The following is a 19,886-nucleotide window of genomic DNA, read 5'->3' as shown; positions in this document are numbered from 1 at the left end:
ATTTAATTATTGGCTTAATATGTTCTAACAGAGCTTTACATTAAAATGTGAATGTTGTTAAAATTTTGATGTCTCTCATGGTGAGAAAACACTATCAAAAATAAAAGACTGGTTACTTTCAGTATCAATTGATGCTGAATTGCCAACATTTATGTGACTATCAGTTAGGATTTGATCAATATGTTTGGACAAGGTATTTAACAGTGTTAATAGTTGAAAGTATTTATGGAGGTAGAAAGACATGCTGTGGTAGATCTACCTGATATAACTGGAATTGCAGACACTTACCTGAAGGTTACTACAACTAGCAGTGCAAGATATTTCAGACACTTGCTGTTGTATGCAGACAGAGTGGAAATATTAGAATGTCTATTATTGCTAATGATAATATCCTGTTGTTTTTTTCCCCAGAACAAGACCAAAAGTACAGTACAATGGATATGCTGGACATGAAAACAGTAATGGACAAGCTTCATTTGAAAACCCCATGTATGACACAAACTTAAAACCCACAGAGGCAAAGGCTGTGAGGTTTGATACGACTCTGAACACAGTTTGTACAGTGGTATAGCCTTCAGTGCCCAATATGACTGATTCATAGCCATACCTCTGATGGACAAGCAGTAATTCCTTTGGTGCCATATACCAGTTTCCCTTCTCTTGGCTTTGCTGCTGTAATCTTTAACATCTTCTGTCAGCCTACATGCAGCTAAATTTTCTGGTTAAAACGTGTCAGTCTTCGGGGGATCAGACAAAGAATATTTTTTCATCTTAAAGTTGGATCAAAATGCCTGGCTGCATCTGCTTCAAACCAAGGCACACTTTAAGGAAGACTGCCAAGTCATGCCAATTTGTCATATTTAATGCCTCAGACTTTCATATTTGTATGCGGCTGGATGCCTTTCAATGCGTTCTTCTGGGCACTTGGATAAATCCTTTGAGTACTGTGACAAATGATAGCACCACAGATTATCCCTGGGAATATTCTGAAGAAATAAAGCTCTCTTGAAGGAGGAGACAGCCTTCCTTGAGGTTGCATACACTTACAAATGCTTTAACATTGGAATCTTGCTAAAATTAGGAAAACTTACAGTATAATTTATTCATAGAGCAGTTTTGCCAATTCCCCAATCAGCCGTTAATATAGCAAAATATTAATGCACAATTTTTTGCACTAGGGTGTAATGGCTGAGTAAGATACTGGTAAAAATATACAGGGTTTCTACACACTGTCCATTGTATATAGACATTCACTCTCTGCCAAGCAAAACATTCCACAATAAATTTACTTGGAATATTAAGTTGACCCCCATGCTTAGCACCAGTTAAAACCTCGTGCTAGAGAGGATAATGTTTCTTTTGTCAATTTTTGACTAAATTCCATTGTAAACATGATTAGAAGTCACTGGAGACTTTCAGCCAGAACAAGAGCCCATTTCTAAGAAATTTTCATTGCCACTATTGTTTTCTTCTGAAATCAGTCATCAGTCACCACTGTCAGTATCATACTATTTAACAGCAGGGGGGTTAGCAGCTATTGCTGCTTGCCATGTACAAATGTGAATAGTAATTTATTTTAGATAGCTCATAAAGCCTGTGAGCCTGTGCTCATAATGCAGTCTTCCCTTTTGCATTTTTTTTCCATTTTTCCTTAAATATGACATCATTTTTTGATGTTACATGGAACTAAACCACATTACAGTAGCATAAATAAATCCAGTGCAAGTTGTCCATAAAAAGTGGTCATTCAGTTTCTACTTTGAACAGAGAAGTATTCAACCACTCTTGTTTTCTGTTTTTTTTAAATTTTTTTAGACACGCTGCTTACTGCTTTTGTACCTTCACAGTTTGACAGAGACATTTATACACATAAAGTTTGAGTAATCATTAACATTTGCATAGAATTAGAGGTTTTGTTGAATGAAAATAAACAAAAATGCCATTGGGCAGATTAATTAAATTGAGTTTTAAAATTACAAAATGATAGAAGTAACAAAGCAAATTCTGGTTTTAATCATACACATTGAGTTCAAAAAACAGGAAAGTTGTTTTGCTTTTCTTCTAATTCAAGGCTATTTTTTTGATGCTGTTATTTTATTTTAGTTTTCTGAATTTCAAAATGTCCTATTGTCCAGTCGCTATCTAAGCCTGTTGAAAAGTTTTTCTGAACTCCATATATGTGGGTCTGGCTGCTGTACACAAAACAAAAAGGTAATATAAGCCCAGTAACAGGTTTTTCAGCTAATGTTGCAGAACACAACAAAAATTTCAAGGTAACCCTTGGTCAGCTTAACAACTACATCTGTTAGATGAAAAATACCAGCAATATAATACATAATAATTATAGGGCCTGCAGCTGTTATGTTCTTCATATGAGGAAGAAACTCTGAAGAAAATTTAATAAATAGCCCTTTCCAGTCAGTTCCTTGTTCATTTTGTTAGCAGTTTTTTGCTTTCTTTTTCGTTTTTTTCTGAAGTTATTGTGCAGTAAATTTCATTTCCCTGTCCCATCTCAGAGCCCTTCACATTTCCTGAGAAATAACAGTCATCAGATAAAAGTTGTTGTCCTGATCTTCCCCCACACATAGGAAGTTGCTTGGCAAATGAAGAGCTTCTGTAGGAACAGTGGGCCAGGAAGGGAAGACATTGTCTGAGTAAAGTTTGACAGGTGTTCAAAATTGACATTACTGCATTTAAAGTCTTTCTGTAATAGCAATGACAGAAAAAAAAAAAAAGGAGTTTTGAAAACAAAATACATAGCTATTACTGATGTTTTCTAGTCCTGTCATTACAGTGTATGCTTCAGTGCCCTGTCTCACTATGACCACCAAGGAGTATGTTTGAGGATAAAAGAGAATTGTTAAATGGTTTGATCTTTTATATTAGAAAGCCCAGATTCCATGAATCCATTATCCAGTGGTTCATTTTGTGAGGTAATGTAATGATTTTTGTCCTGAGTGAGTGCTCTTTGATCAGGGACACTCAAAAAGAGCACACCAACAAATTATCCTTAAGAGGTTTTCTTGGAGTGTTGATTAACAGGAGCTTCACACTGGAAGCCAAGTAAAACAAAAATACGGTTGTTTAATCAGTTCTACCCACTCCTTTCAAATTCCTCTCCTTCTCCGGTATGTTTGAGTCTTCTGTTCAGGTTGGATCTTCTCCTGAAGTTATTATACAGAGGGCTGTGTATGCATGCACTTCAATATGGTGCTTCTTCAGAGTGAGACTCTTAAGATGATGTGCAGTGGCTGGGTAATGGCAGCCAGGAAATCTTTTTTCTTGAGATATATGCAGAAGACTTTTCCCCCAGCGTTGACCAGATCATTATGACAGGCTAATAATACATGCTATATTTTTTTTAAAAAACAGGTTATGTGCTTCAAAGCTGTTAAAAACTGCTGCTTGTATCACACATCTTGCCTTTCTCCAGGCTAGCTGCAATAATTTTTTTTCTTGTGTAAAATATTTTGTAAACAAAAAAGTTGTTATTAAAAAAATTAAAAAAAAAAAGGTGGGAGGGTAGGGGTGGGGGAATTGGGGAGAACGCCCGCATAATGACCAAGTCAATCTAATTTTCATTCCCACTATTCCATTCTGCCATTTCACTACATGCTGCTGTGACATGAAGTAGGTGCAAAAGAACTTTTTGTACAGAGATATATTTTTTATGAAGAATTTGTAAAATTATTAAATATGCTGTACTTTTTTGATTAATGTAGGTAAATTGTTAAAAATAAATGTTTTTACAATACAAAAAAGAAATTGTAATTTTCCCAATAATGTAAAATTTACCATCTTTAGCTGATTTTCAGTTCTGATCCTTATTACACTTGTATTAATATTAAAGTGGCCTGTTAAAAATCAAAAGTATTCTCTTTGGAAAAAAAAAAAAAAGAAACAAAAATAAAGGACTGTAATATAGCCTGTGCAATGCCACCTACCTTGGAAACAAAATCAGAGTTCTAATTAAATATTTAATTTTAGATTTTCATCTATTGTGTGACCTGTTCTTATCAACTTTGTTCCTTCTATTTCCTTTTATGCTTTAAATCTAAGATACTGATTTTTCATTGCATAATGTTTCAATAGAATCTTCGTCTTGTCATTTTATGTTCCCAAGCATTTTGTAACTTGGCAAAAAACAATCAGACACTGTCTAGTGAGGAAGGATTTACCTCCTTATCTGAATCTGTTATGCTACAGATTCAGATTTTAAAATAGGACTTAAGCTATTTCGTTGTTTTATAAAAAATAACTGGTTTATTCTTTCACAAGCCTGCATTCCACCCACGGAATTATGGATCACATGGACCGAGAGGTATTTCCAATTTTAACATCTGAGAGCTAGTTCTTCAAATGTACATACTTTGAATGAAATAAAAATGCTTTTAAAATGCTTTTATACATAAAGTTAGATATATATTTTAGTGTTTTCAGAATCAATATATAAAATTCTAAACATTTTTTAAAATATTTTAGTGTGTGTTCACATTAAAAAAAATTATTTACTTGGTGACAGCTTAGCAAAGAGTCAGTCTTCAAGAATATTCTACCCATTATTCCTTTGGAAATCAATGGTAGTATATGAGTGTGGCTCACTTTTAGAAAAAGCTAAGATATGTGCATGTCCTTGCTACTTTTTCTCATCCTTACAATCCATCCTTCTGGTAATATAATATCTTATAAACAGATTTTAATAGTTCCCATCTCTCACAACAATCTGACCGTCCTGGAACTAAGCTGTAAACTGTAATCACTAACACTATCAGCAGATATTGAGGCTTTATCTGACAAGGAGTTATGATTTTTACCTCTTCCACAAACAGGAGTCTAAATATGCTGAACAAATGAGCAATTGTTCTTTTCACTATTGCCAAATTGCAGTGACAACTTTTAAAAATTATTTCCCCTTATGATCTATTGGAAAACACAGCATAGTATATCTAATTTTGAATTCTACAAAAACCATTTATAGAAAAGAGATATTTTCTAGACGTTGAGGATACAGTTACGTAAGAGCCACTCTCAATTGAATCTGTAAAGAATGAACATACTTGTTTTCCAGCTGGCATCTACTATCTTTGTAGCAGCAGTGACTTCATAAATGGTATCAAAGTATAACAATTGGTATGATTCACTCAAAATGGAAAATGCTTTTTTTAAAGCTGCATTTAATTTCAAAATCTAGTAATCTGTGTTAAATACACTGCTGCCTGCTCCAGCATGATTACTAACTCGAAACCACAGGACCTTAACGCCATATTATTATACAATAGCTAAATGCTTGTGCGAGCTGGGGCCAAAAGGTGAAAAAAGAAGGTCTTCTGCAGGATACTTCTTTTAAATAAAAGTCAAATAAATTGCTTTTAAGCATGCATCTGTAATGCACAAAGAGAAAACAAGAAAGCAGTCATAGAATAATAGAATCTTAGAAGGGCCTGTGTTGGAAGGAAGGGCCTTAAATATCATCTAGTTCCTGCCATATGCGGGGATACCTTATATATTTTAGGGGTTCAATCCAAAGGACTTTATATTTCTTATAGTAAAGCACTATTACAGCTTCAAAACCTTATTGATGACAGTTTTAAACACAAAATGGTTTCCACCAAAGAGCTGTGGATTATACCTTATATATCTTATATCTGAAAATAAAAAAGTCAGAAAATGGTTAACATATGCCTATACATATGCCTAGTGATTATTTATCAGGACTTGATTCTGTATCATATGAGGAATTAAAAGATCCTCCTAAGCAGTAATACATATATTTTTTTTATATAAAATTATAATTATACTAAATTACAGATGTATGTAGTAAGTATATAGAGATGTGAATAAACTTGGAGCCTAATCCACCGGAGAATTTGGGCTCAGTTTTTCAGTGTTTAACTTCCAGGAATGTTTGTTGCTTGGCAGAGCTTAAGCTACAAGTTCTGCACCTATAGCCTATGAAAAAATGAGACCTCTTAGATTTTGCATTTAAGTTCCATAGAGCCCAGCAAGCTGAGTAAAGCTAGCTGAACTAAACAGTAGGAAATACTTAAGCAAGAGGAATGCTTAAGCATCTCAGCTTTGGCCTGAGGAACATACATTTTTTCACTAGGATTCATGACAGAAATCACTCAAAGCTGGGCAGTTAGTCATATCAGTTGGGTTGGGTTTTTTTTTTTGCCTGGAAGCCTCAAAACACAATGGAGAGTTAGCATTCCTTCTCCCCTTTACACCCAAGAGCATATGGTTAAAGTGGTCAAATTAGGCGTTAAGGGTCAGAGGTCTAAAGCTTCTTTAGCTTGAGAAGGAACATAGAGTTCTTAATCATAACTAAGATTGCTATAAGCACTCAGCTGTTAAGAGCAAGTCCTGGGAAATTATCAGTACCTCTTTCTCCCTGCAGTGCAGTATTTGACATAGTAAAAATTTTGAAGAATTCCTTTTGGATTGTGCCTTGCAGACAAAATATGAAAGAAGGAAGACTCCTTTTAACCGGGATATAGGTAAATTAGCATGAAGAATAAAATTGTGTGCCTGGTGGTCTACTACAGGAAGAAATGATGGTTGGGTTAAATATCAAAACAACCTTAAAACAAAGGGTTTTGAGGATATAAATTTTGAATTTAGGATATGAATGCCAAATAGAAACTACAGTCCTCTTTGACTTTTGGTGTAAAAAAAGTTTGAGTTTGACAATGCTATGAAAAAACACAAGGAAAAAACACATTTCCTTTAATTTCTTAAAGGAAAAGATTGCACAGAAATGCAGTATTAAAAGAACACACTTCCATGCTCAGGAACATTCTCTGACAGTGCTATATTTTTTAGTACAAATAGTCTTAAAAATTTGAGAGGCTCTAAAAGCAGAATTGCTCACCAAAAATGCTCATCAAAATGAGCTTTATTGTTTATCCTTCTATAAAGGCTAATAACCATGTTATTTTTCAACTGTAACTAAAATGGAATAGATGGTGTAATTTAGATGAGGAGCATTTTACTGTCAGTGTGTAATAAGCATAGGCAGAATGTGTTCAGCAAACTGAAGTTTTTGACATATTTAGCAGAAGATCATGCACTTGAGTTTAGTTATAGGTTAGGTAAGAAGCTGCTTTTTCTAAAACAGCTCTAGACAAATCCAAACCACAAACATGGCCATCTGAGATACACTAAGGTGGTGTTGAAGTAAGTTCAGTACTATGTTGTACCTCCATGGATATTGTATCTGAGTAGAAGCTGTTGGGGCAGTGCAGAGACAATCTGTAACTTAGGACAGTTCTGTTGAAGTCCTTTAGTAGCACTTTCCTCTTATATGTCTTGGCTATCCCTATCCATAATATCCACATAGATAGAGCTAAACAGTCCATGAATATAGGCTGAAGGTAAAGGATCAGTCTAGATGTTGATTTAGCAGGCTAGTGAAGAAGATTGTGTTCTCCATTTGGCATTCTGGTTGAAGCTGTCTGTTGATCTAGGTCATTAGGTAGGAAAAACAGGTTTTAGGAAGGAAACAAGTAAATTTGAATCAGAATAGAGGGTTATGGAGGAAGAGTCTTCTATTATTCATCTCAAGATGAATAAGCACTTAGACTGGGTTACAGGGGTTATGGACTTGAGGGTGTACTCCACGAAGATACACTTCTACAGCAGTAATCCATACGTGAGCATCCCAAGGCATGTGAACAGACCTGACTGAATTATTCATAGGCCACAGCACAGCAGCAGTATGGCAACCTGATACAGAGCTCTTCCACTAACATGAAGAACTGCTCTTTTCCAGATGGACTTGAGGTAAGACTCTGGATCCCTGCTCACACAAAGTGGCTTGAAATAAAAAGACAATTAGAGGGATTAGCATATTCTGTCTGTTACGCTTCTTTCACAGAGACATTGAAGAAGGTTGTAAGAGGGGGTTGACCTGAGAAGCTGTGCAGAGATGGGTTGTCAGGTTTGGCTGTTAAGGCACATGGATGAATCTCTGTTTAGAGCTCTCTCAGAAGTAGAAAAATAGTCAGGAAAAGTGGTAAGGGGTCAGGTGTGGTAAGGACGTCAACTGTCAGTCCTGATGGTTTCGTTGATGGAGTCATAAGGAAGACAAGGTGGAGGAATGCATCAACAAACATCAGAACAAGGTTGTTCAAGGACCCTTTGGTCTGGAAAGGTTAGATGAAGAAATTCCTAGAGTGCTTAAATACCTGAGAGAGACTGAACATCCCTCAAAACATCCAGATTTATGCTGATCAGCTTGACATTGCTGAAAAAATGGAATTAGCATAAGAATTTACTTCCACTTCCCTCCAACCCCCTTCCAGCCTCAGCTATCCTTTTCCTGGTTCATGATAATTGGCTTTTGTTTGTTTTCTGTATATAATCCACCACACCGTCTTGATCCCCTTTTCCTGTTTTCTCTGTAACTCTCCAGTTTTCTATGACTTGATGAATAAAATATGTAATTCATAAGGATTTTGCTTGTGACTTTTCATTTCAGGGAACAGCAAAGTCTGGTTAAGGCGGAAGATGTATCTGAGTGGTTGGGAGGGGATTTCAGAGCTTAATATGGTTAGGCAAGGGTGAGGAATAAACAAAAGGCGAGTCAGGTAGGTTGGCAACAATTTGCATATGAGGAAAGTAAAGGCAAAATGAACTGTTTCATCTATTTCAGGGGTTTGTTGCTTTTAACTACCGCTGTAATGTGACAGACTTAGTGCACTGCAGCTTGGGATGTGAACAGGTGATCAAGCATGACTTCCCCATTGTGACTGCATACTGACTACTTCCAATCACTTTCCTGTCCTTCATGTGACTGGCAATGTTTTGCTGAAAACACTTGTCCTATCTATTAGTTGATCCTTCCATCTACTTGTTTCATCATTCTGATTTAATTCTGCCTTAGAAAAAATGTATTCATAACTTTTCCTTTGGCCTCTCAGGATTTTATGCTTTGGTTTTTTATTTCTACTTTCTTTGAAGTCTAAAGGATGATGAGAATATGACAGCCCTTCATTTCATGAGTAGCTCAGTACTGTGTCTTCCCAAGTTTGCTTAAAGTTCACTGTCTCTACTGTATATTTTTTCATATCAATAACCTGATCAAATTGTGACATTCCCTTTTTAACTTTCATTTGAAGAAAGCATTTATGTGTGTGCAGCCATTCTCTCTTGTTTTCTCACATACAAATACATGCACATTTTCTTTTCATTTTTTTAGAGAAAAAAATCCAAACATTTTTCTATTTTCGTGTGAACTCAAATAGTAGCAAGAAAGCATATGTGCTAAGGAAGTAAATTTTTTTTATTTACTTTGATTACTTTAGAGACTATAAAGACTCAAAAACATAGACTTTATAAAACAGAGTTTTTCTGTTTCAACAATATGTTTTGTTTTTAGTAAATTGCATTTAATTAAAATTTCTAATTGCCCTACAAAAATTGTAAATCTAAAATTATCCTTGGAGAAGGTCTTTCAAGTAGTGTATCGTAAATAGCTTAGTGTCCTATTTGCATCTCCTGCAACCCCTTTTCTGAGTATCTTAACTACATCTGGTTTTAAAGTTTATTCCTAAAGCCAGGAATGAAGTGAGAAATTGAATGAAAATGAAATCTGGTTTCCCTGTAGTCTTGCTTATTTTTCTTTTAGTCATGTTTTTAAATCAATCAACTCTTTCTTTTCAGGAAATTTCTACAATGCTGCTGGTTTTAATATTCCAATCCTTGTCAAAAGGCTTGCACGAGACTCAAGAAATTAGTATAATTTGCTAAAGATTCAAACTTTTCCTAAGAAAGGTATCACTGGGCTTTTACTTACTTAATTTCTTTTAGAAGTTTATTTTCAGGTGAACATCTGTCCATATCCATACAGGATGTATGCAAGTTAATCCACTGAGTGACACAGACTCATGTAGGATCAAGGAGACTCTCGAGGCCAAACTCCACCTTTAAGCAAGGCCAGTCCTCTGGCTCTAAGGCCAGTATCCTCTGGATGTTGCATCAAAAATTCCCATATTCCAGCTTATGTTGGTTGTTTCTTGTCCTTCCATTGTGAGTCTGGCTTGGTAGACAGTGAGAGATCGCCCTTTATACTTTTTTAAGGTTCCTAAGTTCTTCTGGCCTCTCCTCATGTGTGATATGCCACAGATAGTTACTGAAAGTAAAACCAAAAAGCATCACCTGTGCTAATAAAAAAACAGCACCAAAGAACACTCTCTGGTCCTTAAGATAAGGTGTTTTAGCAAGGACTGTACTTATGTAGCTGGAAACCAGGAAACAAAATTAAAATCTGAGTCTAAGAGTGGAAAAGAGAGATGTCTGGAAGGGTCTTAAGAATTTCTTTCAAAAATATTAACCCAATTTACTGCTAAGAAAAACCCACTTGTGAACCAGGGGACATTCAGAAAAAAATAAGATTTAAAAAAACTATTGATTTTTAAAAAAACATTTCTGGCCTTTAATTATAGCATCAACTTTTTTCTTTTTTCCCTCCAGGTGCATTAAATGGTAGTATGTTGAATCCATTGCTTCATTTCTCATAAATCTGGTACAAGTACTATTTTTATACGCATAAGCAAAGATGATTTTAAAGGTCATGTTAAACTGAATCATTAATCAACAAAAATCCAGAAATGTCTAATATTTAGTGCACCTGATGCATTTTCTTTCAGGTTTTCTCTAGCTACCTATACTAACTAACCGGTATTGCACAAAACAGCGTTTTCATGAGATACTGCAACCGATGAAACCATATGTGCTGTACAAACTTTGCAGCACATACTAATCAGCACAGATAATATAGAAAACCCTTCCAATTGTAAAAATCATTAGAGAACAGTTTTCTTTATGCTTTCTTTTAATTCTTTTTACTCACACTCCATAAGTTTCAGTTTCTCATTCTTTTAGTTCTTCAGGTGCTCTCTGTTTCATTATATAAGCTCTATATAAAGTTACTAAACTTTAGTAGCGGAAATATTCCACCTTCAGATTTATTCTCTTTTTTTTTAACTAACGAGGAATAAATCTTCATTTTGAGGAAGCCTTAAAAGAAAGAGGTTGCTGTGAAATACTTAATATATGATTACATCTTTCTGATTTTTAATTATGTTGAAGTAGCTCGGCCATATATGTAGAGATCTTACACTTTGAATACTAAATTTTTGTATGAATACTCTGTTTTTGTCCTTGCTTTTTGTCAAGCTTTTCCATGAAACAGATTCTTTTCTGTTACTAGCAACAGATTTGCACCTGGTTGACACCTTAAATTAATCCAAGCATTTTTTGACAAGATACAAAAACAGTTCCATTATTATTACACAATCAGCTTCCCAAAAACTTCAAGCAATTAATTCTGAGAACTTTTTGACTATATTTATCTAAATTAATCCTTTTTATATGTCTCTGTAATAGAAATTCCATTATTTTTATGTTGCATTTTGAGGCATGGCTTGTAATGTAGAAATATCAGGTAACTTGGTTTATTGTGTTTTATTCAGGCCTTTTTATTTTTTTCTGTTTATAAGATCTATATGCCAATGTTAAAAGAATGAGCCACAAGCTGTATTTCATCTTCAGAAACTTACTGATCTTCTTAGGAAAGTAATAATTTGGAATTGAAAAAATTAAACATTTTTAAGTGCTGTATTAAAAATATATTAGAAACTTGTTATCAAGAGAGATAACACTAGATTTAGACAAAGACACATCTAGAAAGCTTGGTTTTTTAAATTAATATACTTAATTAATAATTTTTTCCTATAACTATTAGTTCCACCTGTTTTTGTGGCCACAAAATCTAACTATATTCTAATACCAGGACAGAATTTGTCTTTTAACAAAGAAAATACTTTTTGTTCTAGATACAATGTAAAGTTGAATTTTGATTTATGTCTTAAAAGTTACTATGTAGACAAAAGAATTGTTGAATAATTGAATTATTTCATACCATATATTTTGTCAAAATTACTGGCATGGAAATATGCATCTTTGCAGATTTCAAGCGACATTAGCAGGCCTTTTCAAAATTAATCAAAAGTAAAAAGTTAAATGTTCTCAATGTTCTTTCATATAAAACATATAAAATGCACAGTCTTCAGTCACAAAATTCTCACTCATGCAATCCTGAATCAGATATTTACACTTGTTTTGCATCAAATATATTTTCCTAAAATAGAGGTCAAAAAGAACCAAATCTCAGCTTTAATTGGGATAAATTATTTGCACTGAAGTTTATTTTTGAAGGACTGTATGCCGGTTTAAAATTATGTTGATGTCCAGTGTGTGTGAGTTTCCTCTCTATCAAACTTTTTTATTTTATATATAGCTGAAACTTGAGAAAATATCAAATTATGTTTAAATGAAAGAATTTATATGGAATATTTATAGTCTTATTTAAATTGAAAGATTCATGAACTTTTGAACATAACATGGTACTTTTCCCCCTTATACTGGATTTCTGATTTCTACAGTTCTTGCATGCCAAGTAGAAGTAAACCTTATTCAAAATTTGTGTTTCACTTCACCATAGAGAGTTATTTTGGGAAGTTTGTTCTAGCCTGACACTTAGAAGAATAACTTATCCTCATTATGACACACTGAGGGACAGAAGCTCATGTGAACCAACACAACCAGTTACTTTGTGTGCAATTATCTCTGAGACTCGAGCTGATTGTATGTATAATTTCAGAGTTTTTCAAACAGAATTTTAATTTCCCCCAAAATGTAGGAATATTGTACCCACCTGCAACAGAAAAAAACCAACCATTATTGTCCTAGCCTCAAAAAGGCTTCCTTAGACTTATTTTTGGGATTGAGTATTACATAACATTGCTCAAATTGTTTTGCAGGCAAGAGTCTTGTATTTCTGTGAGGGGGTGTGAGATTTGAAAAGTTTTTGAATCCATTGTGTTAGAGAAAGCAGTAATTGTGCATGGCTTTGTGAACATTTAAAAGTTCTGACCCATCATTTTCATTACTGAATGTGAAATTTAAGACCCAATGGAAACATCAAAGTTTCTATTGCTGTATCTGTCAATATGTCAGATTCGGGAGCAGTCATGCCTTACTTTCCATGCACTGCAGAAGTACAATTTGAGCTTGTGGTTACAGGTAGGTGAATGCTACCTCTAAATCCTATCATTCTGACTCACACATAATATTCGAGCTCACAACTTTGAAATATAAGTAGTCTAAGCTCTTGGGCTTAAATTCTGTGTAACCTAAAACCTTTAGTTGTGAGGATTGGTAATAAAAACATAGCTTTTTTGCCTTTGAATCCTGCACATGAATGAACATTTTTGTATATTTCTGAACCAAACAAACCAAACCCAATCCAAATAAAATAATATTGATGTGATCTAAAACATTTGCTGTTGTAATGCAGTTAGGAAATGCATCAAATTTTCATTCATCACTAAGAACTATGAAGTAAATTGAATTTAAATTACAATCTATTCTTTATAAAGTATAGAAATTTAAGTCATGTGTAATTGTACTGGCTTCTCTATTTTTTTCTTATTATTTTCTTTTCCTTAAAAATTTCAATACAAATTCAATGGAGAATGTGGAACTATATAAGTGACATTAACAACGCAAATATTCACAATTAATTGCTTCAAAGTGTGTTTCTAAAAAGAATACAAAAGTATTGAAATACTTTTTAATAAATTTAATAAATTTTAATAAATTTGGATGCACCTTTATCATAAAAAGCACAGTGAAAATTATTTATTAAAATAATTAATTTCTGATGTAAAAAATATGTGTGATTTTAATTTTTTTACCATGGGCTGTCTCAAATGGGTCAGAGAACTACTGACTAGTCTGTTTTAGATATTGTTTAGCTGCAATTCAATTAGCCTAAGTTTAAGACAGACACTCTCTCCTTAGAGGAAGATAGAGGAGGGATTGCATGTCTCAGTTGAGGAACTCTGGAGTATTTCTCATTCTCTGGCATCCCCAGAGAGGTCTGTTCTGATGACATGCTGACTGCAAAATCCCTGTGTCCATTAGGGGATGTTCCAGTGCTGCATCCCATGCTGCAGTGTGAGGAAGGTAAATTCTTCATCTCTACTCAGCACCACTGTGGTACTCAGGAGTGATGGGACCAGTTCCAGGTTCCACACTTCAAGAGAGATATGGAACCACTGGAGCCCACTTAAGGGCTGTGAATACTGCAAATGGACAGGAGCATCTCCCATACAGAGAGATCCTGAGAGACATGGGAATGTTTAGGTGGAGGAAAGAAGGCTTGAGGGCATCTTATTGATGTATATGAATATTTGATGAGAAGCAATAATCAAGACAAAGGGTCTTCTCAGTGCTTCAGTGACTCATGACAATAGTGAATGGGTACAAATTGTGTTTAAACACTGGAACAGGTTGCTCAATGATTCTGTGGAGTCTCCATCCTTGAAGATAAAAAACTTACTGGACACCATTCTAAGAGCCTACCATAGTTCTCTCTCCTCTGAGCAGTGGTTTGGACTGGCTTTACCTTCAGAGATGTTTTTCATGCTCAATCATTCTATTGGTCTGTGATTTTGTGCTATGTCAAAAGTCAGTTCAGAGAGCAGGGCTGGAAAGTGAAGAGAAGCATTTTCCCTTCAATTATCTGTAGACTTACATTGCTCCAATAGATGCCTACAGTTAATTGGCATGCAACCCAGCACCCACAAAAGTAGAATCTAGAGTTTTATGGGATATATGGAGTTCTGAAATCAATCTGGTCATGGCATATTTTCTCATGACCAATTCAATTTTCATACTTATTAATTCTGCGAAAGACAGAGGATCATCAGTTTTTGTTGCATACCACTCATGCTATAGTTGGAAAAAAATGCACTTATATCTATATATATGTGTGTGTATTTATTTACAAATTAAACATTTGGATCTCAGAGTGGCTACATGTAGACCTGTAAGTCAGATGTATGGAATGAAAGGTATGAAACCCTTGTCTTTTTATCTTTTTTTTTTTTTTTTTTTTTTTTAAATTCATTGCATTCTGCTTCTTCTGAAATAGTTTGATGTGAGTTCACAGTCTTTTTTACATCACGTGCTAGTCTTTGCTCTCTTGACTCAGTGGCCCAGTCAGCTACTGAGCTTCACTGCCACTGGTATAGATGAGACAGTTAAACTACCTGTATGATCTGATGAAAACTGCTGAATTCTATCCCTTCATTTCCACCCCCTCAAAAAAACCCCATCTGAGACATTTTACAGTCTTTATTTAAAGTGGTTGATACCATACTCACTGGGAAATAACTGAACAAATAAAATTAAAGACATGCTTTTGCCTGATTTTTTGTTTGGTGTTTCACAGGGACTACCAGTGCTATAAACTGGACGTCACATAGCTTTGTGCATAATGGGACTGGAAAGGACTGCTCTATAAACATAGAAATTCTATGGTTTGTTATAAGTTGCAGACATCTAGTGTTTAGTACTTAGACCTTGCAGGCTTTCCTCAGCTTGTTAGTCCAAAGAATAGCTCCTTCTTCCTCCCCATTGCCTTCATTAATTTTATGAACAGTTGGACAGAAAAGAAAGCAAAGTTGTCTTTGAGCTTTTCTGTTTACTTCTACTCAATACGAAGAAAAGCATTCTGCAATTGAAGCCATATTAGAAAATACTTCCCCTCCAAGCTACTGAGTTTTCATTCAAATCATAACCTCTGGTAGTGCACAAAAAGCTGCAGGTTAGCAACACTGTCATTTCCAGATGCTGTCAAAGCATTCCTGCTTTAAGCACAGAATAAATTACAGTCCTCAGTGGTTGAACTCAAAATGAAAGACAAGACATTCCATCTGCTCATAAGTAAATAAGTGAATCTTTCCTTTTTTGTCCTATCAGGTAGTTTTCAGAAGTCTGCTCACTTTGAGGACATATCTCAATATGTGGTTTTTTATGTATCTTATTCTCCTTCTGCTATTTCATCTCATGATAATGTATCTGTGTCATCATCTGGCTGGACAGAGTAGCTTTTTCTTTGCTTTTCCTTAGTTCTGTTTGTTTCCTTTCATCATATGTGCAGGTGCTAATCCACAATCTTTCTCTCATTTCACAGCAGTAGTGCTTCCCTCCATGCTTTCAGCCATGATAACTACCACTTTAACAACTATTTTGACCTGAGCTACTTTACTGATAATGACCTTGTTGTGGTCTAATACCAAACCATTTTTCTTCATGTTTTCTTTTTTGTATTTTTTCCAGATGTCTAAAAATTAATAGACTATTTCTTATTGAAAAAAATATAAAAATATTTCTAGCATCCATTTCATCTGTTTAGGTCGTCAGGTCCCTGTCAATCAGTGTTGACTAAAGAGTCACTGACTCCTTTTGCATCTTACTTTTCCTTGAAAGTCACAAGAAAAGTGAAGAGCAGTCAAGACCTCTGTTCACACGCTGAACTCAATTTCATTTCTGTTATCTTGGAATATTTGTTATCTTGGAATATTACTTAGTGAAGCTTCTCTGTGTAATTTAGGTATGAATCTTCCTTAGGCAATTTAACTTGATCCTGCTGAAATTAATGGGAAAACTATAATGAAGCTGCTCATTTTCAAAGTGTTGTTATATACAAATTCTTGCTTATAAATGTCAAAAATGAAAATGTGTACAGGTGAACAGACATGCACAGTATGTCTAAACTTTCAGGGATGAATATTAATTTTTACACATGTAAAAAAAAGGTGGATCTTGTGAAATGAAATAGATACATTATTTTTAAACATAGTAAGACTTCAAGTGGTTTTCTTTAGTATCTGCAGATAAAAAATCTTATTTGTTCTTTTTTATTTACCATTTTAGTGATTCTTAATTTTATACTATGAATATTAATATGACATATTTCAATAACAACATAACATTGTTTCATTATGCTCTAAGACATGATGAAAAGGGAACAAGGCACATCAATCCCTTCTGGTTAAAGCTGGAACTAGGACACCAACCAAGGTATAAAGACAGTTTTTCTTTGCAGAAGATAGAATTTTTTATATTACAGATTTCCATAAGGCCATATTTCAGTGAAAATCTGATGCAGTCACAGAAACATAAGAATTAACACCTTCCACAAGAAGTTTAATCTAGTATTTAGAATATTGCTTCAGAAAGTGGTATCCTTTGCTTTATCTGCTTCCTCCACAGGCTCAACAATGTTGAATTCCCAAATCATGCATCCTTGGCAAATGACATAGTCTTCCTGCTATAGGCCCTCTGTCTTGCATGACAGTATTAGCCACAGATATGGAAAAGAAAGAAAATATTTAAGGACAGAGAATGATTAATGAAATAGAATACATGGAAGTCTTGAATATTCATTCTACATATTCAACAACTTTCACAAAAGCATTCCGTGGAAAGCTGCACTAAAGGAAAAAGGGTAACACGTGTTCCTTCACAATTTTTTTCTCACTCTTTTGTTAGCTTTTACTTCTGCCAGCAAAAGGTCAAAAAAAGCAGAATGAATATCATAGAATCACAAAATTTTGGAATCATTAAGACTGGAAAATACCTCTGAGACCATCACGTCTAACTTTTTTGACCATACACACCCATGCCAGCTCAACTACAGCACCAAGTGCCATGCCCAGTCATTTCAACACTTCCTGGGATGGTGGCTCCTTTTCTCCAGATGAAACAACCCCACCTCTCTCAGCTGATCCTCATCAGACATGTGCTCCAAACTCTTCCCCGGTGCCATTACCCTTCCCTGGACTCGCTCCAGCCCCTCAGTGTCTTTCTCACAGTGAGGGGCCCAGAACTGGACACAGCACTCCAGGTGTGGCCTCAGCAGTGCCCAGTACAGGGGGACAATCCCTGCCCTGCTCCTGCTGGCCACAGTTTCTGTTATTGCATTTTTTGGTAAAATTATGCTAAGTGAAAGACAGCTTCAAAATCCTAATTGTCCAAGATCACATCTTTCTTACTCATCTTTTCCTATTTTTATGGCTCATTTCTTCTTAGAGATCTGTATCAATATGATTTGGTTCCACAAAACAATACTTTTGAAGCATCAGAACAAGTTGATCATGATTTAAAAATATAATGAAAATGTTTACAGCTGCAATAACCCAATGAAAAAGTTGCGTAATGCATAGCAGATAAAATCTCTGACAGTTTCAGAGTTAATGTTCTCGTTTATACAATAAACATATCAAAAGTTAATAATTTTTCACTGTCTACACTAGATATTAAAATTCTCTGATGATTCTTCTTAATCCTAAAGTTTGAAACAAGAGCAGAAAATTACATTAATCCATTTTCAGGAGAATTAATGTAACATAAGATAGAGGTATGTCCTGGCATTGTAAAAACAATAGCAAAATTTGTGTCCTTGATTTCTAAGGCTTTAAATAAATTAAATGCTCACTAGGCAATTAGTTACCCCTTGTCCCTATTCAAGTCCATAAAATATTAAATAAACTGAGTTATTAACCAAAAAACAATTATTTTCAATATCTCATATTTTGTTCAAAATTGCATTTTCATTCAGTTCACTGTGTTGAAGATGTAAAAATCTCTGTGCCAATTAAGACGAATAAATTTTCTGGCTAGCTAGGAACCATTCAAGCAATATGAGTCATCTTCCATTTCTGTCTCCTTCCTAATTTTTCTAAGTCTTCTACAGTTTGAGTATACAGCATTTTAGGTAAAGCTCTTATGAACTGTTAATGAGAAAAACTGTGAGAGAACACAGACATGCTTGTTCTTTATCTCTTAATTTGATTTGTAATTTATTTTACTTGTATATAACCATTATCTCTAAAAAAATTTATATGGAGGGACTACTATCTTCCACTTTCTGCTGCTCCTCAAATGAGGCTATTTTTCTGTAGACTATGGCCTCCCCCACCCCAAACCCAGCCAGAGTGGATTTTAAGGACAGCTGCTGGGCTTGGTTTTACTTGTGGATACATTCATCTCCTTAGACCTGAGATAACTGGAAAGTGGTACCACCCTTATCTCGAGTTCATGTTAGGTGGCTTAACTCACAGTCCAGTCAGGAGGAATTTCTAGATGGGGAGTAGGCTTTGGTAGTTGCAGGTTCTTTATACATACATATTATTTATACTATATATATTCTTTATACCATTTTGCCATAATGGCCAAGGTACTTTTTCAACAACGTTTAAGCCATTACCCATAGCATTTTAGTTTCTCACAAGGTATAATTCAAATGTATGACCAAAACTTACTATTCTTGGGTTGTAAGAATAAAGGTATTCCTGGGTCTAAATGTGGGGTCATAGTGGTGATGATCTTAATATATTAGTGAGCAGGATCTCCCTACCTTGGAAATGTGAGTTTATAATTCAATGTCTGGGCTACAGTAGCTTCCAAAGATTGATTTCTTTCTGATACTATCTAAAACAACCAGAGAAGGAGAAAGTGAAAATAGGAGCAGACTTTCTACCCTGAACATAAATCTCTGAAGAATGCAAAGAACATCCACAAAGATCTATAAGAAGCATGGAACTTTTTTTGTTGTAATATATCTCATCAGGAATGAAGGCAATAAACGCACTTAACTGCCAAGCTAAGGAAATCTAATCATTAGCTGAACTGCTTAGCAAATGGTCCGTTTAAAGTGGTTCAATTCACAAGTCACTTAGGGATGACAACACAGTAGCAAATGCAGGAGGGATTGGGTAGTCTAATCAGGAGAAAAATTATCAGTGATACTTGATGGAGGCAAACTGATACAATAATGAATCCTTAGCAAATGGACCTTAAATGCAACAACACCTGCATGTTAAAATATGAGAAACCCCATGAATAGTATCCTCACTGTTTGTATAACAAGATTCAGTGTTTATTTGTTTTTTAATTCTAGTTCCAACTTTCTACGACAACAGAAAATTCACTCTAAAAAAATATCAGCGAAGCTGGAGCTTCTAAATTTC

At 34.8% G+C, this 19,886-nt stretch overlaps 1 protein-coding gene across 1 annotated transcript in view; it reads left to right on the top strand.

Annotated features, from left to right (window-relative positions):
- The window catches only part of CSMD1 (CUB and Sushi multiple domains 1), a 1,087,660-nt gene extending 1,087,089 nt beyond the window's left edge, over nucleotides 1–571 (top strand). Inside the window, exon 70 of the mRNA XM_058836707.1 lies at nucleotides 412–571. Coding sequence (XP_058692690.1) covers nucleotides 412–571 — 160 coding nt within the window. The remainder of the gene's footprint in view (nucleotides 1–411) is intronic.
- The last annotated feature ends 19,315 nt before the right edge of the window (nucleotides 572–19,886 follow it).

This window comes from Poecile atricapillus, chromosome 3 (genome assembly GCF_030490865.1).
Source record: "Poecile atricapillus isolate bPoeAtr1 chromosome 3, bPoeAtr1.hap1, whole genome shotgun sequence".
NCBI classification, from domain to species: domain Eukaryota; kingdom Metazoa; phylum Chordata; class Aves; order Passeriformes; family Paridae; genus Poecile; species Poecile atricapillus.
This window is presented reverse-complemented; position numbering and strand designations above follow the sequence as displayed.